The sequence below is a fragment of the Gymnogyps californianus genome, chromosome 6 (genome assembly GCF_018139145.2).
Source record: "Gymnogyps californianus isolate 813 chromosome 6, ASM1813914v2, whole genome shotgun sequence".
NCBI lineage: Eukaryota > Metazoa > Chordata > Aves > Accipitriformes > Cathartidae > Gymnogyps > Gymnogyps californianus.
In genome coordinates, this window is record NC_059476.1 from 21,600,678 (window position 1) to 21,622,730 (window position 22,053).

At 41.0% G+C, this 22,053-nt stretch overlaps 1 protein-coding gene across 1 annotated transcript; it reads right to left on the reverse strand.

Moving 5' to 3' along the window:
- Window positions 1-6,470: 6,470 nt before the first annotated feature.
- ZNF488 (zinc finger protein 488) lies at window positions 6,471-14,200 on the reverse strand. Its single transcript, XM_050899140.1, has 3 exons — window positions 13,985-14,200; window positions 9,579-9,807; window positions 6,471-7,636 (listed from the first exon to the last, which is right to left on the reverse strand). Exons 1-3 carry the CDS (start codon window positions 14,198-14,200, stop codon window positions 6,471-6,473), a joined length of 1,611 nt encoding a protein of 536 aa, XP_050755097.1.
- Between the last annotated feature and the right edge of the window lie 7,853 nt (window positions 14,201-22,053).

The window sequence follows — 22,053 nt, forward strand, 5'->3', positions numbered from 1 at the left end:
CAACCAACAGAGTTATTGACATGAGCTTAATCAATGCACAACATTCCTTGTCTGTCTTACAATTCTTATCTAACCATCTGTCTTTGTAATTATTTAGAAACATATGTAACTCTAATCTAAATCTCAAAATTTCTCATCTCTACAAAATGCCAGCTGTAAGCTGATTAAGTTACAAAAATGGTCCCCTGAAATTTAGTCAGTTAGGGTCTGTAGTAGTTACACATTGCTGTTCGCTTGCTCATTTGTAAGTTACTGCCTTTTTTTTATAAATTGTGTTTAAACATCCGACTGCAGAGAATCTCTTTCAGTATTTACAGGAAAATAATTTTAACAACCAAATAGACTTTCCATCTTTTTTACTACTTGTTTGTCTTACCAACTACACTCAGTATGATTGCTAACCTGGACTCTTTTGAGTCATTTTCAGGTTCTGATTTTTATGCACTAGCTAGTTGTTGAACTTCTCAGTGTTGTGGAAAATATTTACATGAATTAAAGCTCATACAGAATTTTGTGTAAAGTGATACATGTATGAAGAATATTAAAGATTCTTAATATGGAAAAGACTGGAGTAGTCAATGAATGAGTAAACAACACTAATGTATTTCTTCTCATGTCTTTTAAGCCTCTTTAATATCTAAATGATCCAGATATACTGCTTTGTTTTCCTAAACACAATCAGTTGTGCTGTCATGTACAAACAATAGTAGTTGTTAAACCCGACATTTAAAAACTTTAGCCATCCACTCAAGGACCAAAAGCTATACCATATGGAAACAAATAGCAAATAATTTCTTCCTGTAGTAATATGGTAAGTACTTACGAATAATAAATACATCTAGAAACTGGAATCCAGTTGGGAAAACAAACAATAAAGATGCATTTGCTGGTGAGTCCATTTGAAAGCAATAGTGCTGTTAGTTCACTGAAGTGATTGATGTCACTGGAAAATGAATGTGCAACCTTGACTGATTTTATTAATTGACAAAATATTTACTATTTCATAGGTCATCTACTGGCTAATTGGCATTAAAACTATATCAGGCTTAACAAAGGCCAGTGTGTTAAAAACAATTTTTTTCCTGTCTTCACAAACTCTTATGATGTCATATTTAGTCCCATCCCAGTGAGCTTAGAACCTGGACACGGTGTAGTGTAAATTGTGTTAGATTGTAGTTTTTGCTCAAGGTAGGATCACAGGAAGCATCTTGTTTGAAGACACTGAAAAGACCAGCTTTCTTATCTCAGAGTGGAGCGATAACAAGCAGGATAGATGAACTATTTCCTATCCTATCTCACTTTAATACAGTGAAGTTGAAAGGAGGTAAATTCAGAAGTGACAAAAAGGAAATACATATAAAGGCAGAGCCTGCAGGACTCACTGAGGCAAGTGGCACTGAACCTAGTGAGATTGTACTGTTTAGAGGTACCAAACACTTCTAGAATATCTGGAATTATGGTAGGTAACAGAACTTTCCCTGAAACCTAAACCTGCACTTTCAGAACTAAAGCAGATCTCTACCATCTATGCAGTCAAGAACTTTATTTTTTTCCACAGCTGCTTTCTGTATGGATCTTCCACCTTCTTCTACAGTGCCAAGGAAGACATAGATCCTGGGCTGTATGTCCCACTTTGTATGTATATCCCCCAGGTTTGGCTCCACCTGGCATTTTTGATGTTTCTAGTGATCACTAAAACTGTGAGCTCAAACCAAACCATGACCACAGCACAGTGTGATCAACAGACCTCACAAAACTACAGACAGTAAATTGTATGGAAAATTACACTGCATTGAAAGGTTTGAACATCACAAAACTATGAATGAAAACTAGTTATGGAAAATCCATGGTTTGTGGTTTAAATAAGAAAGTTAGACAGAAGTCTAACTAACAATGTTGAATACATTGTGAGATATACGTGCTGAAACTGCCACCCTTCTCTCTTCTGGTTCCAGAGCTGACATGGACATTCAACAGTTTATAGCACCATTTCCTTACCATCCCACCTAGAATACCTTCCTAAAGTTTAATCCTAATCATGTACCTTTTAAAGGCAGGAAGAAAGGAGTTGGTGTATCAGGCCTCTTAGTGGTATGATCTTTCTGCTTTCAGCATTCACAGAACTCTGACCAAGAAATGGCAGCCAGCTTATTCTTTTTTTTTGCTACAAAATGATACATTCTTGCTCTCTGGAGAGTGCTTCTAATGTAGTCTTCCCTGATCATACCACAAAAGTTGCCTTAGTCCAGTGATTTTCAAACTGTGCTCTGTAGACCAATGGGAGCCCATAGACTGCATCAATTAGTGAAAAATTACCCCCAAAAAAGCAAGTAAATATATATTCTTCAAAAGCGTATCTGAGTGCTGTTTCGATGGAGAAACACATCTTCAGTGGAAAAAGTTCAGGGATCAATGAATGAACAAATATCCTAATTTGGCCTTCCCTATCAGTAAACTCACAACCCACTGCAGAAACACAGCCTGAACAGCTAAGCTTGACAGCATTGTGTTATGTCCCTTCTCACTGATCCAGAAACAGATGTCGTGAGAAACAGTGGTTTGATCAAAGTGACACAGGCAGTTGCCAGCAAAGACAGGAAAAGAACCAGTCAGCTGACTTCAAATTGTCTCCTCCTGTTTTAAAAAACAAAATCCTTTTTTTTTTTCTTCCAAGCATTTCTACTTGTAGAAAAGACACAGATCCTTGCTGTAAACTCACAGTATTGCACTGGGACAGAATGGAGTCCTTCATGAATTCCTTAAGTCCCTTCATTTCTTCACGAACCTCCTGTTCTAGTGGAGTGCCTTTCCTCCAGCAGGATTTCCTTTCATCTGCACCAATTTAAATGTTCAGACTTCTAGACATAAGGGGAAAAAAGCTTCCAGCATGACTCAATTATAGGAAGTTTGTTTTTCTTTGTCTCATTAGGCTTCCTTCTGCATGTGCAATATTTGGTTCACTTAGCTTTAATACGAATATTTCCATTTAAAGAAATAAAATCTGCAAAAATTTTGGATAAGCCCCCTGGTTTATGTAACCCAGCTTAGATGAGACACTCAGTTAAACTTGAGACACATAAAAGACATTCCCTCTGCCTGCACAAGGGGCTTTACACAAGATCTCGTTCTACACATAGGGAATCAAGTTCTGGTTCTGTTGGCCTCTATGCTGTTTCGCTCTGGTGTCAGCTCAGGTGTAGCAGGCAACAAGATGCCATACTGGTCAGCTGTGTGTGTAAACAAGTCTTAGTTCACAGAACAGTTTAGTCAGGTATAAGAAGCAATTTGTTCACTCAATTTTTATGCCAGTGGCCACCTACAAAAGAGCAAGGGCAGTATTGCACACATTTGCCTGCCGTGTGATTTCCATGTTGCAAGAGGAAAATCCCCAATCTTTACATGCTAGGACCAAACTGCGCTGCCCCTGCAGCTGGAGGAGGTGAGGACAGTACCAGAAATAAAGTTGATTAAAAAACTCTTCTCTTCATTTTTGCATTTTGAATCAGCTCTGCCACTTTTCATAACTGGTTCTCTTGCCTTTCTGTGCACAGAAGGCATTTATACATTGCTTGTCATCACAGTATGTAAGTTGCTGTGGCCGAGATATGCCCACAAAGAAAACAACTTCATGAGATAAAGCAAAGCTATCTCTCCCTGTAGCTGTGCTGCTTGCTTAAGCCTCATACCATAAGCAGGATGAAGAATTTTGATTACTGGTGAGACCTCTAAGGATGTAGATCTAACACACCATTGGAAGAGGTTTTGAGATTCAGCAGCTGTTTATCAGTGGCTGATTTTCCACACTTCCTCAAGATCACTTACACCAACACAAAATCAGTGAAAACATGCAACCGGTTAGATTTGGTACTGCTTCATTCTGATCTAAATAATACGCCAGGTGTAGCGCACTGGAAAAACAGGCCCTTGGAGCAGGGTAATGTTGAAGCGATGCACCAACATAATACTGGGGAGCATTACACAGCTGGTCTTGCCTTTTTCCAGAAGAAATCTGAAGCTAGGTTTCTAACCATAAAACTGTTAAGAAAACATGACTTCTTTCAGTAAGTAAGCACAGAAGAGAACATTTTGCAGCAATGGTACCAAAAAATCTTTAGTCTTATTTATACCGGGCCAGGCTGATCTTAAAGTAATTGATGTAAATCAGGAGTAGCAACATGGAATTATTCTGGATTTGCACTGGAATAAATGAGATCACAATCTGGCCTAAACTACTAATGGGAACTATAACCCTAACCACATACGAATGCAGTTACACCATGGAGTCCTTCATTACACTTTATGGACACTGACTTCACAGTAAACTGGCTGGTACCCAGATAAAACCAGATGGAGTGAAATCTGGCCCACTAAACCTTGCCATAAATATATTCCTTACACAGTAAATGTTATTGGACTCAAAATAGAGATGGAAAGATTAGAAGGAAACCACATCATCCCCTACTCAATGCAAGGTTGTTCCCTGTGCTCCATGTTTCAAAGCTTTTGTTCATTTTGGTTTTTAATGACTCCAGTGAAAGAGCTTCCACCACTGACCTTGGAAAGCTGTGTTACAATCCAACCAGACCTCCAGCCTCAATTTATGTCTTCTGAACTCAAAGGCATAATGTAACAGTTTAATCCCTTTATGTTGGGAAAATAAAGCTGGGGTGCACAGCCAGTGGTTGGCCTGAAATAAGTCAAATGTTTATGTTAATAGGAAACAGCCATGTATTAATGTTCAACAGCAATATATTGGGAAGAATACAGTTTCCTGACTTACAGAAATCTCCCAAGAGATGACAATGAGTGTAATATGTTGATCCCAACTGACAGCCTAAGACTCTCAGGCTGTCTTTTATCACTCAGATGTGTTTACTTGCTGATACTTGCATTATCAGCCTAGGCATCATCAGGGGAACTCAAAGAAAACTTCTGTCCAGTGTGCAGCAGACAAACACTGGACTGTATCATCAGTACAGTGGAAAACAATAAGGAGCATACTGCAATGTCCTTTACTCTTAGCTGGGAAATGAGTGGTTTCTGATCATTATCTGAAAGGGAATAATAGCAGATGAGGCTCAGAGACAGGCCACAAAAACATCAGACAACCTGAAAAAAATACTATACAAGAGAGAGATAAATGCTCGCTTGAAGAACACCTTGTCATAAGCTATCAAGAGCAAGCCCCTAAATGGATTAAAAAAGCAATGAAAGGCTAATTAGATGAGCTGCAGTAAAAATAGACAGGATTGTTGCTTCTCCCCCGACACCCGGAGCAGTATAAACTCATCTGCTTCTGAGACTAAGCAGAGCTCAAATCAAAGTAGCCAAGAGAAAAATGTCTCATATGGACAGGCTATAGAGAGAATTTGGCACTTTCTTTTAAAAAAAGCTGGAATTGGCCCATGTAGAAACCAGAGGATAGACAAGCTGGTCTAATGCAATGCAATTCATGCATGCCTGTGTCATATTGTGAAGGACATTCCTCTTCCTCATTCAGCTGTTAGCAGAACAGAGCCTATCATCCACAATTAAAGTGTGCAGATTCTATCTATCAGTAGCTAATAGTAACTCAAATGCCCTAGTTGCTTCCTTTAGTATATCCAAAACCTGAAAACCACAGGCCAAACTGTACCCCCATCAGATCTGTACACCCACTAAAGTCACACAGATCTTGCAAGCACCCATCAGGGCAGAATTTGTGCTCCCCGTCTACACAATAATGTTGACAACAGGTCACATTTTGATACAGATCCATGTTAATTTGACTTTGTAAAAGATATTTCAAAAGTGGCAGAGCCTAGAATGAAACTCCGATATACTGATTTACAAGTCACACCCTCTTTGGCAGTCTATTGGTCAGTTGTTGAAGATGACAAATTTCAGATAGAGTTTTAACTTCAAGTCCCTTTCAAAGCCAAGGAGACAGTGAAATGTAAGTTTTTTACTCAGACTCACAAATCTGATAAGAGAGCTGATTCAGCTAACATAAAGGAGTAAGAGTCCACCAAAGCTGCTAGAAACAGTAACTTCTTTTCTTTTAGCATATAAGCTCTGATTTTTTTAGTGCTTGAAGATTCCTCATTCAATGAGGTGATTGTTACTTCTGTATTTACACTGTACTGCACAGACACCAGCAAATCAAATACAAGCAAAGAAAACTCTGTTTGCAAAACAATAATTTTGTTCCCAACTCTTTGCAAATTAATACTGCATGTGCATTCAGTTCACTATTTTATTTCCTCAAAAATAGATTGACAAGGGCTAGGTTGAGTTTTCAAAACTTACAACCCACTCAGACTCTTGTAAACATTTTATATTTTTTTGCAAAGCATCTATTATAAGTTATTGTAAACAGTGATTTCCTGTAAGAAATTAATGTAAACTCAAAAAGAAATGGATACAAGTGAACTATGTTCCCCTTCTTTACCCAACCTGCCCAGTCCCTTGGTGAGATCGTCTGCACAGCTCTAATTATGAGAAGTCATGTGCCGGGATAAATGATGGCGTTCTCGGAAATACTCGTGACAAATGGGACATGTTAGCTTCTCCTCTCGTCTCCTCTTGCACTGGGATTCAGTTGAGGAGTATTCTTTTTTGTGATGTGACCGCATGTGGAAGACTAAATCAGATGTCATGCGAAAGGACAGGTTACATTTGGCACACCAATTCTGGGCAGCCACTCCAAAGGACGTGAAGGTGGGGGGAAGAAGAGTCAAGGAAGAAGAGGAGGAGGAAGAAGTGGTGGTTGTGTTTTGTAACTGTCCTCCTGCTTGTTTGGGCCACGGTTCTGAGGTATATGGGAAAACATTGCTCCGAGTGATGCTTGTCTGCAGCATCTGAGCATTACACAAATCACTGACAAAGAACTTGGAATTGAGAAGAGTGCTGCAGCACATGATGTCTGTGGTGGCAATGAAGCCAGACAGCTCCCCCAGGCTCTTTGGTGACTCACTCATGGGATGAGAAGAATTTATTGCAGCTCTTTCTGTTAGACACTTACTGGGTTGGCTGAAAGCACTCTTCTGCTCTCCTCGGGCTCTGGTGGGCCACACAAAGGAGAATGCACTACCGGAGGAGTTCAGCAACACTTCCTTTGATACCTGCTCTTTACCAGGTGGGACTGTGCCATCCTCCTGTTCTGGCTCCTTCGGTTTCTCATTCCTCAGCTTCTCCTTCATCCTCCTGACCTCAGTGAAAGCGCTCTGCTTCTGCTCTAAAGCATCCTTCCTAGCTGACTGCCTCCCTGAACTAGATTTCCAGAAAGAACCAGCCAATGCATGCTCTGCCCCAACCTCTTCCTTGCCCCCACAGTTATGTTCCTCACTCAGATTATTGGTTTTCTCCAACAACACTGTTTTCCTGCTCCTGGTGTTCTCAGCCTCTTCAGATTTTGCTCTCCTTTCTCCTGTGAGACCATGGGCATCATCTTTACAAGCTGCCATTTTGACCTCTAGATCCCTTGCCAGGCTGTGGAAATTCGTGGTCTGCTCAGCTAAGTTGCTCTTTTCAGTCTTAAGGTTCTGGAATTTTCTCCATAGCAGGGCGCTCTTCTCTGGGACACACAGGAAGCGGACATGGGAGAGATAGGAATGCTCACATTTAAAGACTCGGCTGCATTCTTGGCATCTCAACTCTGCAGAAACAGACAACAGATGATGAGTTTTGCAAAGGTAGAATCATGGATGGATGCAGATCCTGACCCTGTCATCGACACAAACAAAAAAACAGAAACATCTCTTGTGTCATACAAGATTACACATGGTAAAGCTAATGCCAGTGCAGAATCAGGTCCCTTGCTGCTATGGAAAACGGTTCACTCATATTTGCCTCTATGTGCTACTTGCAGAAATGCTTTCATTTAGACTCTCAAGCCAACTTTGTATTACGTAAAATGGCCAGTACACAATGGTCTATATAAAACCATATGGACTTTACGACAATTTGAAGTCTGAACCCAGATTTGGGTCTACATTTCCTAAATAAGTCACTGGCTCTAATACAGGCTGAATGTTAAATTCTATATACCCAAGTAATAATGTGTTTTAGACCTGGACTCAAAGATTTTGACATAAGCCTTTATTTTCTGCATAGGATACTCTGGAAGTTTAACAGCTTTCACAAATCATCTGACAATAATGCCTGAAGCCCTTACTCATGCTCATTTGGCAAACTGCTATATGCCTTAAGGCACAGATGCCTGCGGCACAGAAAATAATGTTCAAAGTGAAACAATGCCAGTGCTGGGCAGGAGGAATGGGGAACACTGTTTCCTTCTGGCCTTCAGATGTACTGCATCTCTGGCTCATTGGGATGATTGATTGCCCATGAATAGACGGTACATAATTCAGTGACCAAGACACGTGTGACACATCTTAACTTTTGTAAACAGTATCCATGCTACAGTATTTCACAACACACAGCAGTTTTTAAATGCAAATGATGCCAGACAGCACCTGAGGCCTGGGATACATAGGAAAGTTCATACATTGGTTGGGTAGCACTACAAACCCCTAATTTGTAGCCTCAGCGCAGCTTAGATTGCTTCCCAAACTACAGAAATTGAACTTTTTATAAGAAAATAAGGCTGCTGATTTGAGTGGAACATTATACATGCTAGTTTAAAGTCTTGAGTCTAAATATGGTGTTTCTTGTGTAGATAACACTTTGCCCTGGTAAATTCAAAGGGCTGACAGTGTGTGTCTACACAGAAGCTAACAGAATACACTGAGATCAGTTAAAATGATTTAGTGGGTTCCTGCTATGAATATGTCTATATTAATTTAATATTAATTTACAGGCAAGTACATTACCGTATAAATTTACCAATTCATACCTTTACCAACGTACACCTTTACTAATCAACCTATATAAGGTTTAAATCAACCAAAGGGAATGTAGAAACGGTTTTGTTCCAGTCTAACTAGATCAAAGTTTGGAGCAAATGACAGCTGGTGTCAACCTTGGCATGGACCTGACAGTGATTTGCTTGGTCTCTCCGTAATCTAGATTTTTATTTTTTCAACAATTGCCAAGTCAATTTCTTTTAGAGCAATAAAATTCTAGCAACATCTCAGAATTAAAATCATTAGTTATTTTCCTTGTTCCCACTGTGTCCCACGCTAAACAGGCAGACTGTGCTGTATGCAGTCCTGTCTGGATTGTTACGTATTTTTATAGCCCCGCTCATTTACAAGATGAAAGCTGAACATTAGCCTATACCTGATGCCTCAATGAGCTAAAAAAGGCATATTTCCAATTGATATTTTAGGCTTTTAGCGTTCCAAGGTAGTCAGGTGCATAGACTTCCATTACACAGCTCAAAAATTTCAGCATTAATCCCCAGTGCACCATCCTCTGCTGGAAAGTAGCAATGAAAATGGCATTGAGAACTGCAAATTTGCTCTTGCTCTATGCCTCCAGCTCAATCCCCAAAGCAGAAGGTCTTTTCTCTTAGCTGACTGGCTAAGGGTTTAGACAGGTTTTATTTCCTGCATTACAAGATCACCATGTACTAAAGAAGTTGCAGACTCACTTCAGTCCTCAGTGACTCCTGCAGTCAGCAATTTGGTACTTACCATTCTGGGGACTCTGAGCTTTTATCTCATTGAAACCCAAGAGGCTGGAAAGCTCCTCATCATACCAGACAAGCAGCTCCTCATTTTTGTTGATTTTCCTGGTAGAGCGATAATATAACTGACTGTTTTCTAAGTAAGCTTCCAAGTTCTGCTCCTTGCTATTGGCAGCTGCTTGTACAAGTCTCATCCAAGGCAGCCCTGTGGGACTGTGCACAGACGTAACGTCTACCTGTGAGACAGGACACAAAAAAGGCAAGTTTCAGGTCTTGGGACCCAAAATACATTTCCATCAAATTCAAGAACAAAACCTGTTTTCTGCCTCTCGCAGAGCCAGTATGCCAAAGCTGTGAGCCCAGTTCATATGCCAGTGTCACCAAATCCAAAGTCATCATAGGGAGAAGGCTTCCCCAGTGTAAGTAAGTGCTGAGAGCTCTGGGAATACAGCTGCATGGGAGGGAGAAGGAGACACCGATGTTCACATGTAACCTCTCACGGCAATGCCAGGGCTGGTACGTTGGTCAATCTCTAGCCCACTCATGGCAAGGATGATGTCCTCTGTTGAATGCTGGTTGTCCCATGGGACCGTGTCAGGTGTGGATCACAGAGGTACAGAGGGTGTGCTCCTCTGTAAGTAGGGGTCTTGATCCCATGGGAAAATGGGATATGAGTCAGGAGAGGTGCGAGTGCTGTGGTCTGGGGGGTGTGAGACGTGCAGACCCCTGGATCAGTGCAGTGTGAGCCCAGAAATGAACACACACTCTGGGCAGTTGCATGTGGAGTTTTTAACTGACATAAGAGGATATGGATCAGGAGGTGTAAGAATAATCTTGGTTATTTGATTCAACACCCCAAGGAGACAACATCTGCATATACAACTGTTTGGCTAGATTATATAAAAATTAGATTTTAATAACTATAACTAAGAAGCACTTATATGATGTCCTTCCTTTTTCAGAAATAAAATTATATATTCCTATTCCTGCCTTTGATAAATTGATTAAACTCATTTCAAGGTATCTAAAAAGATAAAAACTCATCAGATGAATATTTTTCATTAAATTATTTTTGAGAGTTGCGAGGGGTTGATTTACTTTCAGTATATGTGCATTCAGAAATACCAAACAGATTAAGTTAAACGTTGCTTAGGTTGCAAGGTCAGGCACTCAGAAGTTAAAAAAATAATATTAAGCCTACTGCTCAAATTAAATTTCCCTTCTGTGTGTATATTACAGCATAGTCCTCAGTCACATATATGCCTTTCTCCACAGGACTCCTGAGTCAGTTAGTCACAGGTTGACCATGCTCTGGAAATAATATAACTACAAAACATTTGGCTTTGTCTTTCTCATTCAGTCTGTGGCTCCCATCTTAGTGAGTTTATTGCATTTGCTCTGAATAGGGAATGATTTATTTCTTCATAGGTTTTTCCTTGGTGTTTACCACAGCAGTTCCATGTCCTCTGCAGTATTTGAAACATGGGGAAGATTTTCATAGCTTGGAGGCTGAAATACAAGGCAATCAAGGGCAAAATTTACATGCATAAAAAGCCTCAACTAATTTTTGAATAACTAAAAGTTATTCAAAAAGTCATTGTTTAGAAAGGAAGACGTTTGGAAATGAAAAATGTCTAATGACAAGTATGATCTAAATTTCACCCCAAGCAATGTATAGCTCTTTGTTTTCCACTAATTGCAGGGCAGCCATTCATTGGTGTTTGGTATCAGAAACAGTATTTTGGCTATTTCTTTCTCCATTTTTAACTCTCTCTGACTGTTACCTACCATGAAAAGTATGACCACATTAGTAGCTTGAATACAAGAATGAAACATTAAGGGACCATTAGGATAAGAGTTAACTAGTATAAGGGAGAAAATAAATTAGCATGCCCTGTAACTGGTTCTCTCTAAACGCCATGGTAATTAACAATGATTGAGAAATACAAAAGTCTGACAGCGACACAAGCACACCCACCCACACACAGTGGTTGTAACTAATAGCTATGACAGAGGCTGTCATTTATTAGTTTCTGTGTTTCAGAAATACTGAGCATCCTCCCGGCGCTCTAAGCAAAGTCAAAGGGAACACAGCTCCTCCAGGAACCAGGACTCCAGGGAAAGAGCTGAGAGAGCTTAAAGAAGATGGGGAGGAGTAAAGGACAGAACATAAGATCTGGGTGCTGTCAACTAGAAGCATGCACCAGCTTTAGTTTTTCCGTGTGTTTAGAGACACTACGAACCCTGCAAGTCCACCCTCCTCTGGAGACAGCAATCCCTCAGATGAATCCTTTGCACCCCTCTATGAGGTAAAGGCTTCACAGCCCAAGAGGCTCAATCACAGCTGGGCTATGGAGGCAATGTGGCTTCCTTGATAGAGGCTGGCAGAGAAGGGAGAGAAGACGACTCTTCCTTGGAACCCACGAGAAGCTGTAAGGAGCAGAGGAACTCAGAGGGACAGACAGCTTTGTCAGGGGCCGGTTTGCTTTGCCGGGGTAAGTGATTGGCTGGGAAGAACCACCTGTGCCCATGGTCGCCAAGGCATTTTCTTTGCCCAAGCGTACAAATTGGCCCAAGGAGCTCAAAGTAGGGTCTCCAAGAGGATGAGAGAAAAAACATAGAGCTCCCTTTTGGACTAAACATAAAAGCCCAAGATGAGGAAACCCTTGTTAGAAATAATATTCCCCAAAGTCTTGCAGGAGTGCTGCTGAACTATGATGAACATGAACCTCAGCTGCGAAGAATCCACCTTGCCAAATTATTCCTGCGTGTATTCTGTTTGTAGCATAGCCAGCATATCAAAACCCATTTCTTTTTTTGCACCTCAGTGCCATGATAACAATATAGTATCATGATTGAATTGTTAATTAATTGTCTACACACAGAGTTAGGAGCTTAACAATAGTTCCTGATTTCTGGAAGGCTTACTTTTAATTATGAGTAGCTAACAGGATATGGGACCACCGATTGCATCTGAAACAGCTACTTGCACAGAATTTGATGTATTTACTGCCAAAAGACAGAGATGTGAGCCAACTCAGGCTCCAATTTCATGGCTGCATCACAATTAACTTAGCTCAAATGTAGCAAAACACTAAAGCCATCCCTCTGGATGGTTCTTCCAATGTAGAAACCTTTTGAGTCTACAGTCATTCCAAAATTGCCAGGAGAAATACAGAAATATTCCATAAATAAAGCCTCATTTCAGGAGAGACCTTTCTCCAAAGAGCTTGTAGTTCTCCTTAAGTACTAATAACACTGTCCAAGCAAGCAGACTTGTGCCAGAGACTCAAATAGTCAGAAAAACCCTGAAGCCTCTTCTTCTCTTTCTTAATTTGTTTAAAGCAAAAGTGTCAAACAAGTATCTCCCAACAGCTGCATCTTCCATATTACACATACTCCCTGGGATTTCTCTCCTCCAGAGCGCAGAAATCTTAGGAGGACCTGGATCTCTCCCAAATCCATCCATGCCATAGCATGTGGGAAATATTTTTGCCTCACATTGTAAAACACTACCTCCCTGTCTTCATCTAGACCAATGGTGACTGAAATGCACTCGAAGACCAAGAAAGACAAGGTAAGAGGCCAGCATGAGAAATATGCATTGTCCAAATGAAAATCTTGTGATAAAGAGTGGCTAGGGAACAAAAAAATCTAGGAACTAGAGCTGCAGAGCTAACAATCCATCACAGTCCTGGGGTTTCTGACTTTCCCTGCATGACAGTTCCTTTTGTTTCACTGACATATCTCTGTGGCTTCCCTACAGTGATTGAAAAGTGCAGCTGTAACACAGACAAACATATCTAAGGTAACTTTAGGAGGTCCATGTACTAATAGCAATAAGTTGTGGCTGCCTGAAGATTGTGTGGACTAGTTGCCTGACTGGTATCTTCTACAGTTCATACAGCCTGTGCTGAGATCACTGCCATTGTGATTTTACTTTTATGGATAACTGAGCAAACTGGGTTAACACTTGCTCAGATCTGTCGATAAATGCTGTGAATGTACCACCTGCATGAATCAGTGCAATGCCACAGTCTTCCCTCTCTGCTCTCACAGGGCTGTTGCACCTCTTGATAAGCCTCCTTTGTGCTTTGTAAGGATGAAACCTGAGCGTGAAGTTTCTAAACTATTTGTCCCTCTTTCCTCCTATTCCCGGTCAGTGCTGAAGCAGGTCATCAATCGTCAGCATAGAAGTGGGACTTTGTATTCTTCCTGCAAAGGAAACAGTTTTCACTGAGGTCCCTCCAGTCTACAGCTCATAAATCAGAAATGCACTGGCTACTTCTCCCCTTTGAAGGAGCTGTTAGTTGTGCTGAACAAAACAAAAATCTGCCCCTTGGCAAAGTTACCTTCTCAGGGATGGTGTAACCCTTTTTGATATGACTAACATTAAATACTGTTTTCTCCTACCTTAAAAACATAGTGGATGTTCCGTCTATCAGAACACTTGAGAGCAATAAAAGCTACAGTGTCCAGCAGGGTGTTCTGGAGCATGCATGGTCCAAAAACAACTTCTTCAGGAATGTCTTGTGTGGTATGAACCGTAGCCAATATGTCCGGAAATTGGTGATGCAGAAATTTGTTGTCACTTGTCCAAAGGAATTTAGGCAAAGATGTAAGTTCCATCATAAAACTGTAAAATAAACAAGAAATTGCATTTGGAATAGAGATGGAAATGGAAGGGGGCATTACTACTTACAATATAAAGACTTCCAGGAGCTGTAAGTGAATTGTAAGAGCATGCCAGGACATTGCTGGTTACAGAGTTTACAGCTTTGTTACCATCCAGTTCAGAAAGAGAAAAATGACTGCACTAAACCAAAATCTTAGGTTTGTAAACAAGTGAGTTACTCTTTTCTGGAATAGGCAGATACTCCAAGAGTTCAACTCCTGCTACACTGCTACTCTCTACCGCCAGGAATAAGAAGCTTTGGGAACAGTAAGCAAAATTTTCAGTGAGTGGAACTCAGCATATGCTTGTTCAGCATATTCTCAGATATCCTTCTTATTTATTATTAGTGGTTTGTAGAAGTGTGAAGAAAGGTCAAGAAGGAGAACAACAAAAAAAAAAGCAAGCACTTTTTGAAATGCATTTTGAAAAAGCTGTGCTTTTTGATTTGGGAGTGCAACATCAGTCTAGTTTCTGCTTAAGCCAGTACAAAACCAGGAATAACCTGAGTCCCGAGTCTATCCAACCTGAATGCGCAAAATCTGTGGAGACTGACAAAAAGATTATTTTCATCCCATCTCAAAACATATGATGTGAGACCTTACTTATCTGCTGTTGTTGGGAAAATCGAATCCAATTATGAACCTTTGCATAGTGATACTCTTAGCATAATGTTAGTAGAGATTGCTGTCTTTAGAGGATGAATTTTCCTGCCCTGAATGTAGAATATTACATTTTTCAGAGCAGAGGCAATTTCTGCAATATGAGCCACAATCTGAGCACTCTGTATGCAGCGAGGAGGCAGGTTTGAGTTATTTGTCATTCTAAGCTTCTCTACGTTTTTAATAAAGATATTGCCATCTCCAGCTCCCAGCTGGAGGTCATGGAAAAACCCTCATTTACACCATCAAGAGCTGGATCAGGTCCATTAGGCAGAGAAAATTAAAGAGAACAGCAACAAGCCCTGAAGAGGCCTTAGCCTAATAAATACTGAGATAGAAGGGCTGAAGATCGAGTCTAATCTTTCTCACTCTCTGCCAGCAGAATTGATTTGTTACTCACTGACTCATGACTTAAACTGAAGTGATATAAAGTGCTCAGGAGAGTTGCACTGATTTAACTAAATCAATTTCTAAATCAGTATAGTTAGTTCAGTATAATTTCTTCCTAGTAGGCAAGGTCTAAGGCCCTACCCTGAAAATAATAAAATACATAGTTACATACGCAGTAAGTAGTAAACATCTGAAGGATGAAAGCCTAAAGCAGACAACCAAGGCAAAAAGTGGGACATAAAAGGTAAAAAAAAAGTCGGATGACTTGCCAGAGATTAGTCACTAAGAGAAGGATAGACTGGGTTTCTGCTTTCTGTTAACGATGAGTTTCATTGCCTGGTTTCCCAATAATCTCCTAAAGTTACTATTGGTGTGAGAACAGAATGATGTGTACATTTGTACAATATATAGGATCTACCTAAATAAATACAACATATTCATATGTATGTGTGTGTTTCCATTTAAACTATAACAATTTTTAATAAATGGAAACAGTCAAGGCATATTTATTTTAAATAATACCAAAAATAAAAGTTCCAAACCAATCAGAAAATAGATTTGAGATCTAAAATGCTTAAAAGTCTCTCTAAATAAGAAAAAGTTTAGAAATAAATTATAACCTCAGCCAGTTCCTTTTCTGAAGAATTCACATTCAGGAAATTCCTACTCTCTTCTGACGTTATTTTACCTATCCACTTATGACCCTAGAAGGCAACTCCTCTTACTAAGATTTCCCTTTCCGTGAAATTCATCTGAATTTCTGCATGTAAACTAAGAGAGTGCTGTGCCTTGGCACACTGCTGTCACTCTAGAGGAAACAGAAATCCAGGGCCCTCAAAGCTGAGTTTTCAATGGGGAAGGATGCTGGATTTGAGCACACACACTTCTCCTAGGAAGAGGGTGGGTGCTACCTGTGTGCAGTCAGTCTCTTCCTGCTGAAACCTCAGCCCAAGCACAGATACGAGGGTCTGAAGAAACTACACTCCCTTCCAGCTAGCTACTGCTGCCTCCTACTTTTCTCTATTTCAGCAGCTTTTCAGAGAGGTACCGTAAACCCAACCCTAACAAGAACCATTTCTCTGAAGACTGAAAGTGTGTGGATACCAAGAAAAACTGTGAGGTTTATGTGTAACAGCACCACCTAGTGATCTCTGCCATAATATACGTCCCAAAGAAAGATTCACAAAGGGACAGGACACGCTTTAGCACTGTTACCTGCAAGATGGGTCTGCAACCATCAGCTCCCAGAGCACACCCACAGCCCACACCTCCAACCCGGACAGCTCTTCTGAGCTCCTTGGTGAAGGTTTCAACAGTTCCCAGCAATGTGTGTGCAGCTTGCTGTGCTGCCTACTCCCCTGCCCCAAATCCTGAATACAGAAGGGTTTCCACACACCCAAAGAGAAGGGCAGGAACTAATCCCCTGGACACAGGAGTCTCTGCCTGTACGCCCAGTCCCACAGGCCTGCCTGCAGGCTAATCCTCCCTTCTGGGGCGGGGAAGGGAAGCCATCACTCCTCATTAGAAGCACTGCCCTATGGCAAGGGTATCTGGCCATGGGGCAAATAAAGCAATATTCTCCAGCAAATAAATCAGTATGTGCACATCTTCAGTTCCATTTAATTCACCTAGATTGATGGGATATGGGAAATGCAGGTTAATAAGGAACATCGGATATTTTCTAACAGATCTTTCCCCTACCCAAACTCAAGCATCCGTCAAACTCAATATGCTATTACAGTTTGCTTGTTTCTAAGTGACTTGTGAATTAGTCAAAGAACTGTGATGGGCAAAAAAATCACCCAAACCTACAGCCATAAATGCCAAAGTCTCAAATGCCACAGCCTTGGCAGCTGTGGTCGCATTCAACTCCTGCACGGAAGGGTCAACTTTGTGAAAAGTTATGAAAAGGATGTACTGTGTGTACACAGCAAATGGGCTTGTTATGGTCAGCCTTGCACCAAAAGCTTTCGGCATGGGAAGATCAGTCTCTAAATAATTTGTCGAATGCACCATCTAGCGTAACATCTCAGTATAACACAGTGTCCCAAGACAAAGCGACAGCAGGACATCCCCGAGTCCCTGGTGGTGTTAGCCTGTTGCATCACCGCAGCTCCTGAGCACCCTGTCAGGCACGAATTGCTTCTCTCATGAGTGGGTCATTCTCTCTGCCACTCTCTGCTCAAACAGGAGGTTAGCTGCCTCCAAAGGTACTGGGTTTTATAGGGTCTGGTCAGGGTTATGTCAGGTAGTGAGTGTATTTTAAATTTAAAGCATTCTCTTTTTGAAACAGAGAAGGTAGGCTGAAGATGTGCTGCTGGTACTTGGAGTGGAGAGTGGTGATAGTCTGCAACATCTTTAGAAGAAAAAGGGTGAATCTTTTTTCTACAGTCTCCAAATAGCACACGAAAGCTCTTCTCTCTGCATGGAGAAGCCTTCAGCTTGTGTTACAGAGGCAAGTTCATCAGCTGAGGGTTAACAGTGAGCAAGCATGACTGTACTGCTTTCAAAAATGAGCTGCTACCTCTGCAAAGGGATGTGCTGCATCCTGTGGGCTTTCCGACCTGGGCCAGCACTCGCTCAGAGGTCTCCATTGCAAAGTGCAGGTTCATCCACAGGACAGCACTGGAACAAGTCCTGCCTCCTGCACAGGTGAGGGGTGATAGGGGGTTCTCTGGTAGCCGCAGCCCTTGCCTTGGACTATTGAAATAATGACCTCCTCAAAAGAAAAGACTGAGTCTTGAAACACGGAGGGGAGAGAGAGAGAAATTGAATTGATTTACTTTCTGAACACTCTGGTGGAGCAAAGGAAACACAACAGATGAGCTGAAGGGAGATAAAAGGACCACGGACAGGAGTAAGAGGTGAAGGGGAGCTAAGGATCTGTAAAAGCTTTACAGGCATCACTGCAATATTATGGTTGGATTGTGCAACCCAGCAGCTGCAGCATAAAAGAGGGTACACACACACACACACAGACAACCTAGGCAATGTATCTCTACATTGCAGACTTTCTAAAATCCCTTTTTAATGGTTGTTGCTGTTAAAGAAACTTATCAGGCTACATGGCACTTTTTAAGAAAGTTTACTAACATAGATTTTACCTTTGTCCCATGAGTTGGAGGACGGTAGTGTCTGGAAAATGCACACAGAGGTGCCCTTTCAGCAAAGCTGAGGAAAGTTTAGCAGTATCCCAAGCCTAAATCCACCCAGTGCTCTTCCCCTAGTAAGCCCAGTAAAATATTCATTGACACTTTACAGGAGTAAATCCCAACAGGGTATGGGCATGAGATTGCCCAGGGCCTTAATCAGCTCTGCTCTTTTCAGTCCTGCCACCACTCATTGCAAACCCAGAGATAGCCGGGAATGACTACGTGCAACGTCAGGTCAAACTGTTGCCAGAAGGGCATCTGCTGGATCCTCCGAGGGGGTCAGCAGGTATGTGACTACGCTATGGCAGCATGCAGTGCAGAAGGCTTGCCGCATAAGAGTCAATGCAACCTCATAGCTTGAGAGCACCAGCAGGGAGCTTAGCATTGCTGAAATATAGCAGCACCGCCTGCACCGCTTAAAACGGATGACAGAAATGAGCTAGAACAAAGTAAGATCACGTGTAAGTAGGCCAGAATATAAATCTGAAATACCTCTCAATTTGGATGGAAGTTTGATTTGGATCTAGACTAACCTCTACATGTTTTTCATTTGGTTATAATCTAAAGCCAAAAGTTCAGCCACAATCAAGAAAGCTTGTTTTTTGCAAAACTTTCCTTAGTTTTCAGACTTGAACCTGAATGAGAATTCTACACCAATCTGTGAACCCAGTACTTGAGCTCTTGTTTAATTCTAAATCCAGTCTCAATGCAAATCTCACATCTTTGCCAACAGTCTTCATAGTCTAAGGAAAGTCATTCTTATTAAGAATCTACAAATGGAGTCATAATAAGAAATGGAGAAGGTATACTAGAATGCCCAGCATTTTTCTTTGATGGGCTGAAGTAGGTGAAATGCTCACATTCTTCATAGTGAGCGAAGGACAAAGAAAATGATCATAACAGAGAATTCTCTAAGACTTCACCTAACAGATTACTCTTGTCTTATGTTATTGATTTCCACATTTTGGCTACCTCCTTTAAGGAGCAATAGTTCTGCTGTGCTCTCATTTCTTACAGATTCACTAGCTGTTGTACATCTGACTAATTCACTGTTCTTCTGCTATATAGGAAAGTTTACAGAACTCTGTCATAAGCCTCTTTGTGAAGGTCATATCTTCAGCTCTGTATCATGCAGGCAATGATATGCTTGCCTCAAACTGCCAGTGCTGGGAGTGCCATTGCCTCCCAGAGACGTGATCCCCCTCATGCAACATAATCCTGCTGTTCTTGCTCATGTTCTGCATAAGCAGTTCCTATCCCTCTGGACTCACCCACACACATGTCTCTGAAAGGCTGAAATAAAATGAATATTTATAGTGCTTTAGTAGCACATTAGAGTCAGATCACCTGTTAGACGATGGGTATTCGCCATATTCTATCTGTCACAGATGCGAATTCTTCATATGGATGAGTTTAGGGACTTGCTCTTTAATGGACTCTTCATCCCCCAGAGAGTATCTGATACACATACACCATGTCCCTGAGTGATGGATTTTGCATCTTGATTTCTGAGAAGTGTGACAGATCTGTCAAACAACAAGTACCTATCGGCAGGCAACTCCCTATGGATTATGCAACTGTGGATGTTCCATCAAAAAGCACATGAAATAGATGGTGCTCACAGCAACTGCTCCCAGCCTGCTTGCTTCCAGAAGCAGCACGCAAACTGCTAGTCATCTTTTGGTTTCCTGAATGCTCTTCCAAGCTGGAACCCTGCAGATAGCCTTCTCCTCCTCTCTCCCCATTTCCTAGCACTTGCATATCATCCCATTAACTAACTAGGGTTACAACTTCTGCCTTCCTGAACAATTTTTACGTAGCTCCCTCACCTCATGAGAAAAATATGTTTCTAGAGAGGGGAAGTGAGAGAAGGGCATAGGAACAGTTCCGAGCTAATTTTCAGGTCCCTGATTTTCTACTATATGGCCTTCAGATGTCACTGCAAGCTCTTCTAAGAAATGTCTGGAAATGCCCAAATGTAGAAAGACCAATTTGAGCAAGGAATCCCCTGCCTCCTATTTTCGTAGGGCTTGGCCCGATTCTCCTCGCCACAGTGACAATGTTGAACTGTGGCAGCACTTGGAGTTTCTTGGTGGTCATAAAAGCACTGGTAGCCTTGCTTAATATTATGATTGACTTTGCAAGTGTGAAGGAAATAAATGAATCACCTTTGCAAGAGGGGAACCTTTTCAGCCAGAACTTAATTAGCTAGTTCAGCTCTTCACAATCATAAATGGAAGGAGATAATACAAATTGTTTCTTTTAAATTAATTTGATTTTTAAAAATTTCTATAGCTTCTTCTATTTCACCTTTACATTCCATTTTAACTGTGGATTAATTTGCATATAGTGATATCACTTTCAAAGCAATTACCCTAGTTGGAAAAAAAAAAACAGCACAGAAGTTACTCATAAAAACTAATTAAAGTATTTGATCCTGGAAAGCATCATCCCACAGTCTTCCCAACCATTTTTACATCTACTCCAGACTTTCTCCAGAGCAGGGATTAATGTAAACTGTATAGCTCTGCATTTGCCATGTCAACAAAACTGAAAGGAAAAAAAAAAAAAATTAAATATTGGAACCATCATTTCCTTCACCTTTTAACTTAATCCTCTCTACTCAAAAGTGTGACGGCATTTTCCCTGAAGCGCATAACCTGTGACTTCATGCCAATGCACTCCTGTGGCCGCTGCCAAAACTGCCTTTGATTTCAATAGGAGGTCTGTCGGTCTGAGGAATCCACGACCAGACATGCAGTCTCACGCACAATAAACTTCAGATATTAAAGGAATTGAGCTGATGCAGACAGAGTGCTTCTATCTGCAGCATTTATTATTCTCTGTTGTTATAAGGAACTGAGGATTTTTAACACATGAAGGGAATTCCAAGGGAATCAGAGATGGAAAAGTGAGAAAATCCAGTTCTTGGGTTTCATATATTTGCTTTCCTTCTGTGCAAGGTTTTCTTCTCTTTTTATTCAAGTTGTGAACTGCAAAGGAGAAGAATCAAAACTAAAACTGAAGGAAACTGGCAGGAAATCAAAGAAAGAAATGGAGAATTCTTGTTTTAAAAGATAAAATAAGTAATTCCAGAACCCACAAAATAAATCCTGAAACAAACTGCAACCTGTTTCCTAAATCTATTAAATTACAAGCTGAGAAGGTCCTTTAAAGCATGAAAAGTCTAAACAAGTCATTTCTTTTAGCTCACTGCCACTGCAAGACAGAGCTTCTGTGCTTCAGCCTGAGCACAGGTCTGGGAGCTGTTTCCTTTTGGGCATGAAGTTGTTCCTTCATACCTTTACTGCTGAAAATCCCGTGTACGTGAAGAAAATTGTACAAGTGTACATGGAGAGGACAAGCAGATACAACTATGTGCTGCCATTCCCAGCCTGTTCGGGATGAACAAAGCCAGCTGTGGGTTTTCTACCCCTCAGACAGCCATTATATCTCAGGCAGAGTATACAAAAGTCTTGGATTACCTTAGGAAGGAAAGAATTGCTGTTGATTTTAAGAAAGAAAACTAGTCCTGTGTCACTTGCTTCTGAGTCTCAAATTTAGCAATCTGTCCATCTTTGAGAAACAGCCCATAAACAATATTCC

What these genes read in the sequence shown, in the direction of transcription:
- ZNF488 (XM_050899140.1), bottom strand. Translation starts at nt 14,200, where the DNA reads ATGGAACTTACATCTTTGCCTAAATTCCTTTGGACAAGTGACAACAAA. An exon ending in ACATCCACTATGTTTTTAAG is followed by an intron (nt 9,808 to 13,984) that starts GTAGGAGAAAAC and finishes CCTGTCTCACAG; the next exon opens with GTAGACGTTACGTCTGTGCA. An exon ending in AGCTCAGAGTCCCCAGAATG is followed by an intron (nt 7,637 to 9,578) that starts GTAAGTACCAAA and finishes CTGTTTCTGCAG; the next exon opens with AGTTGAGATGCCAAGAATGC.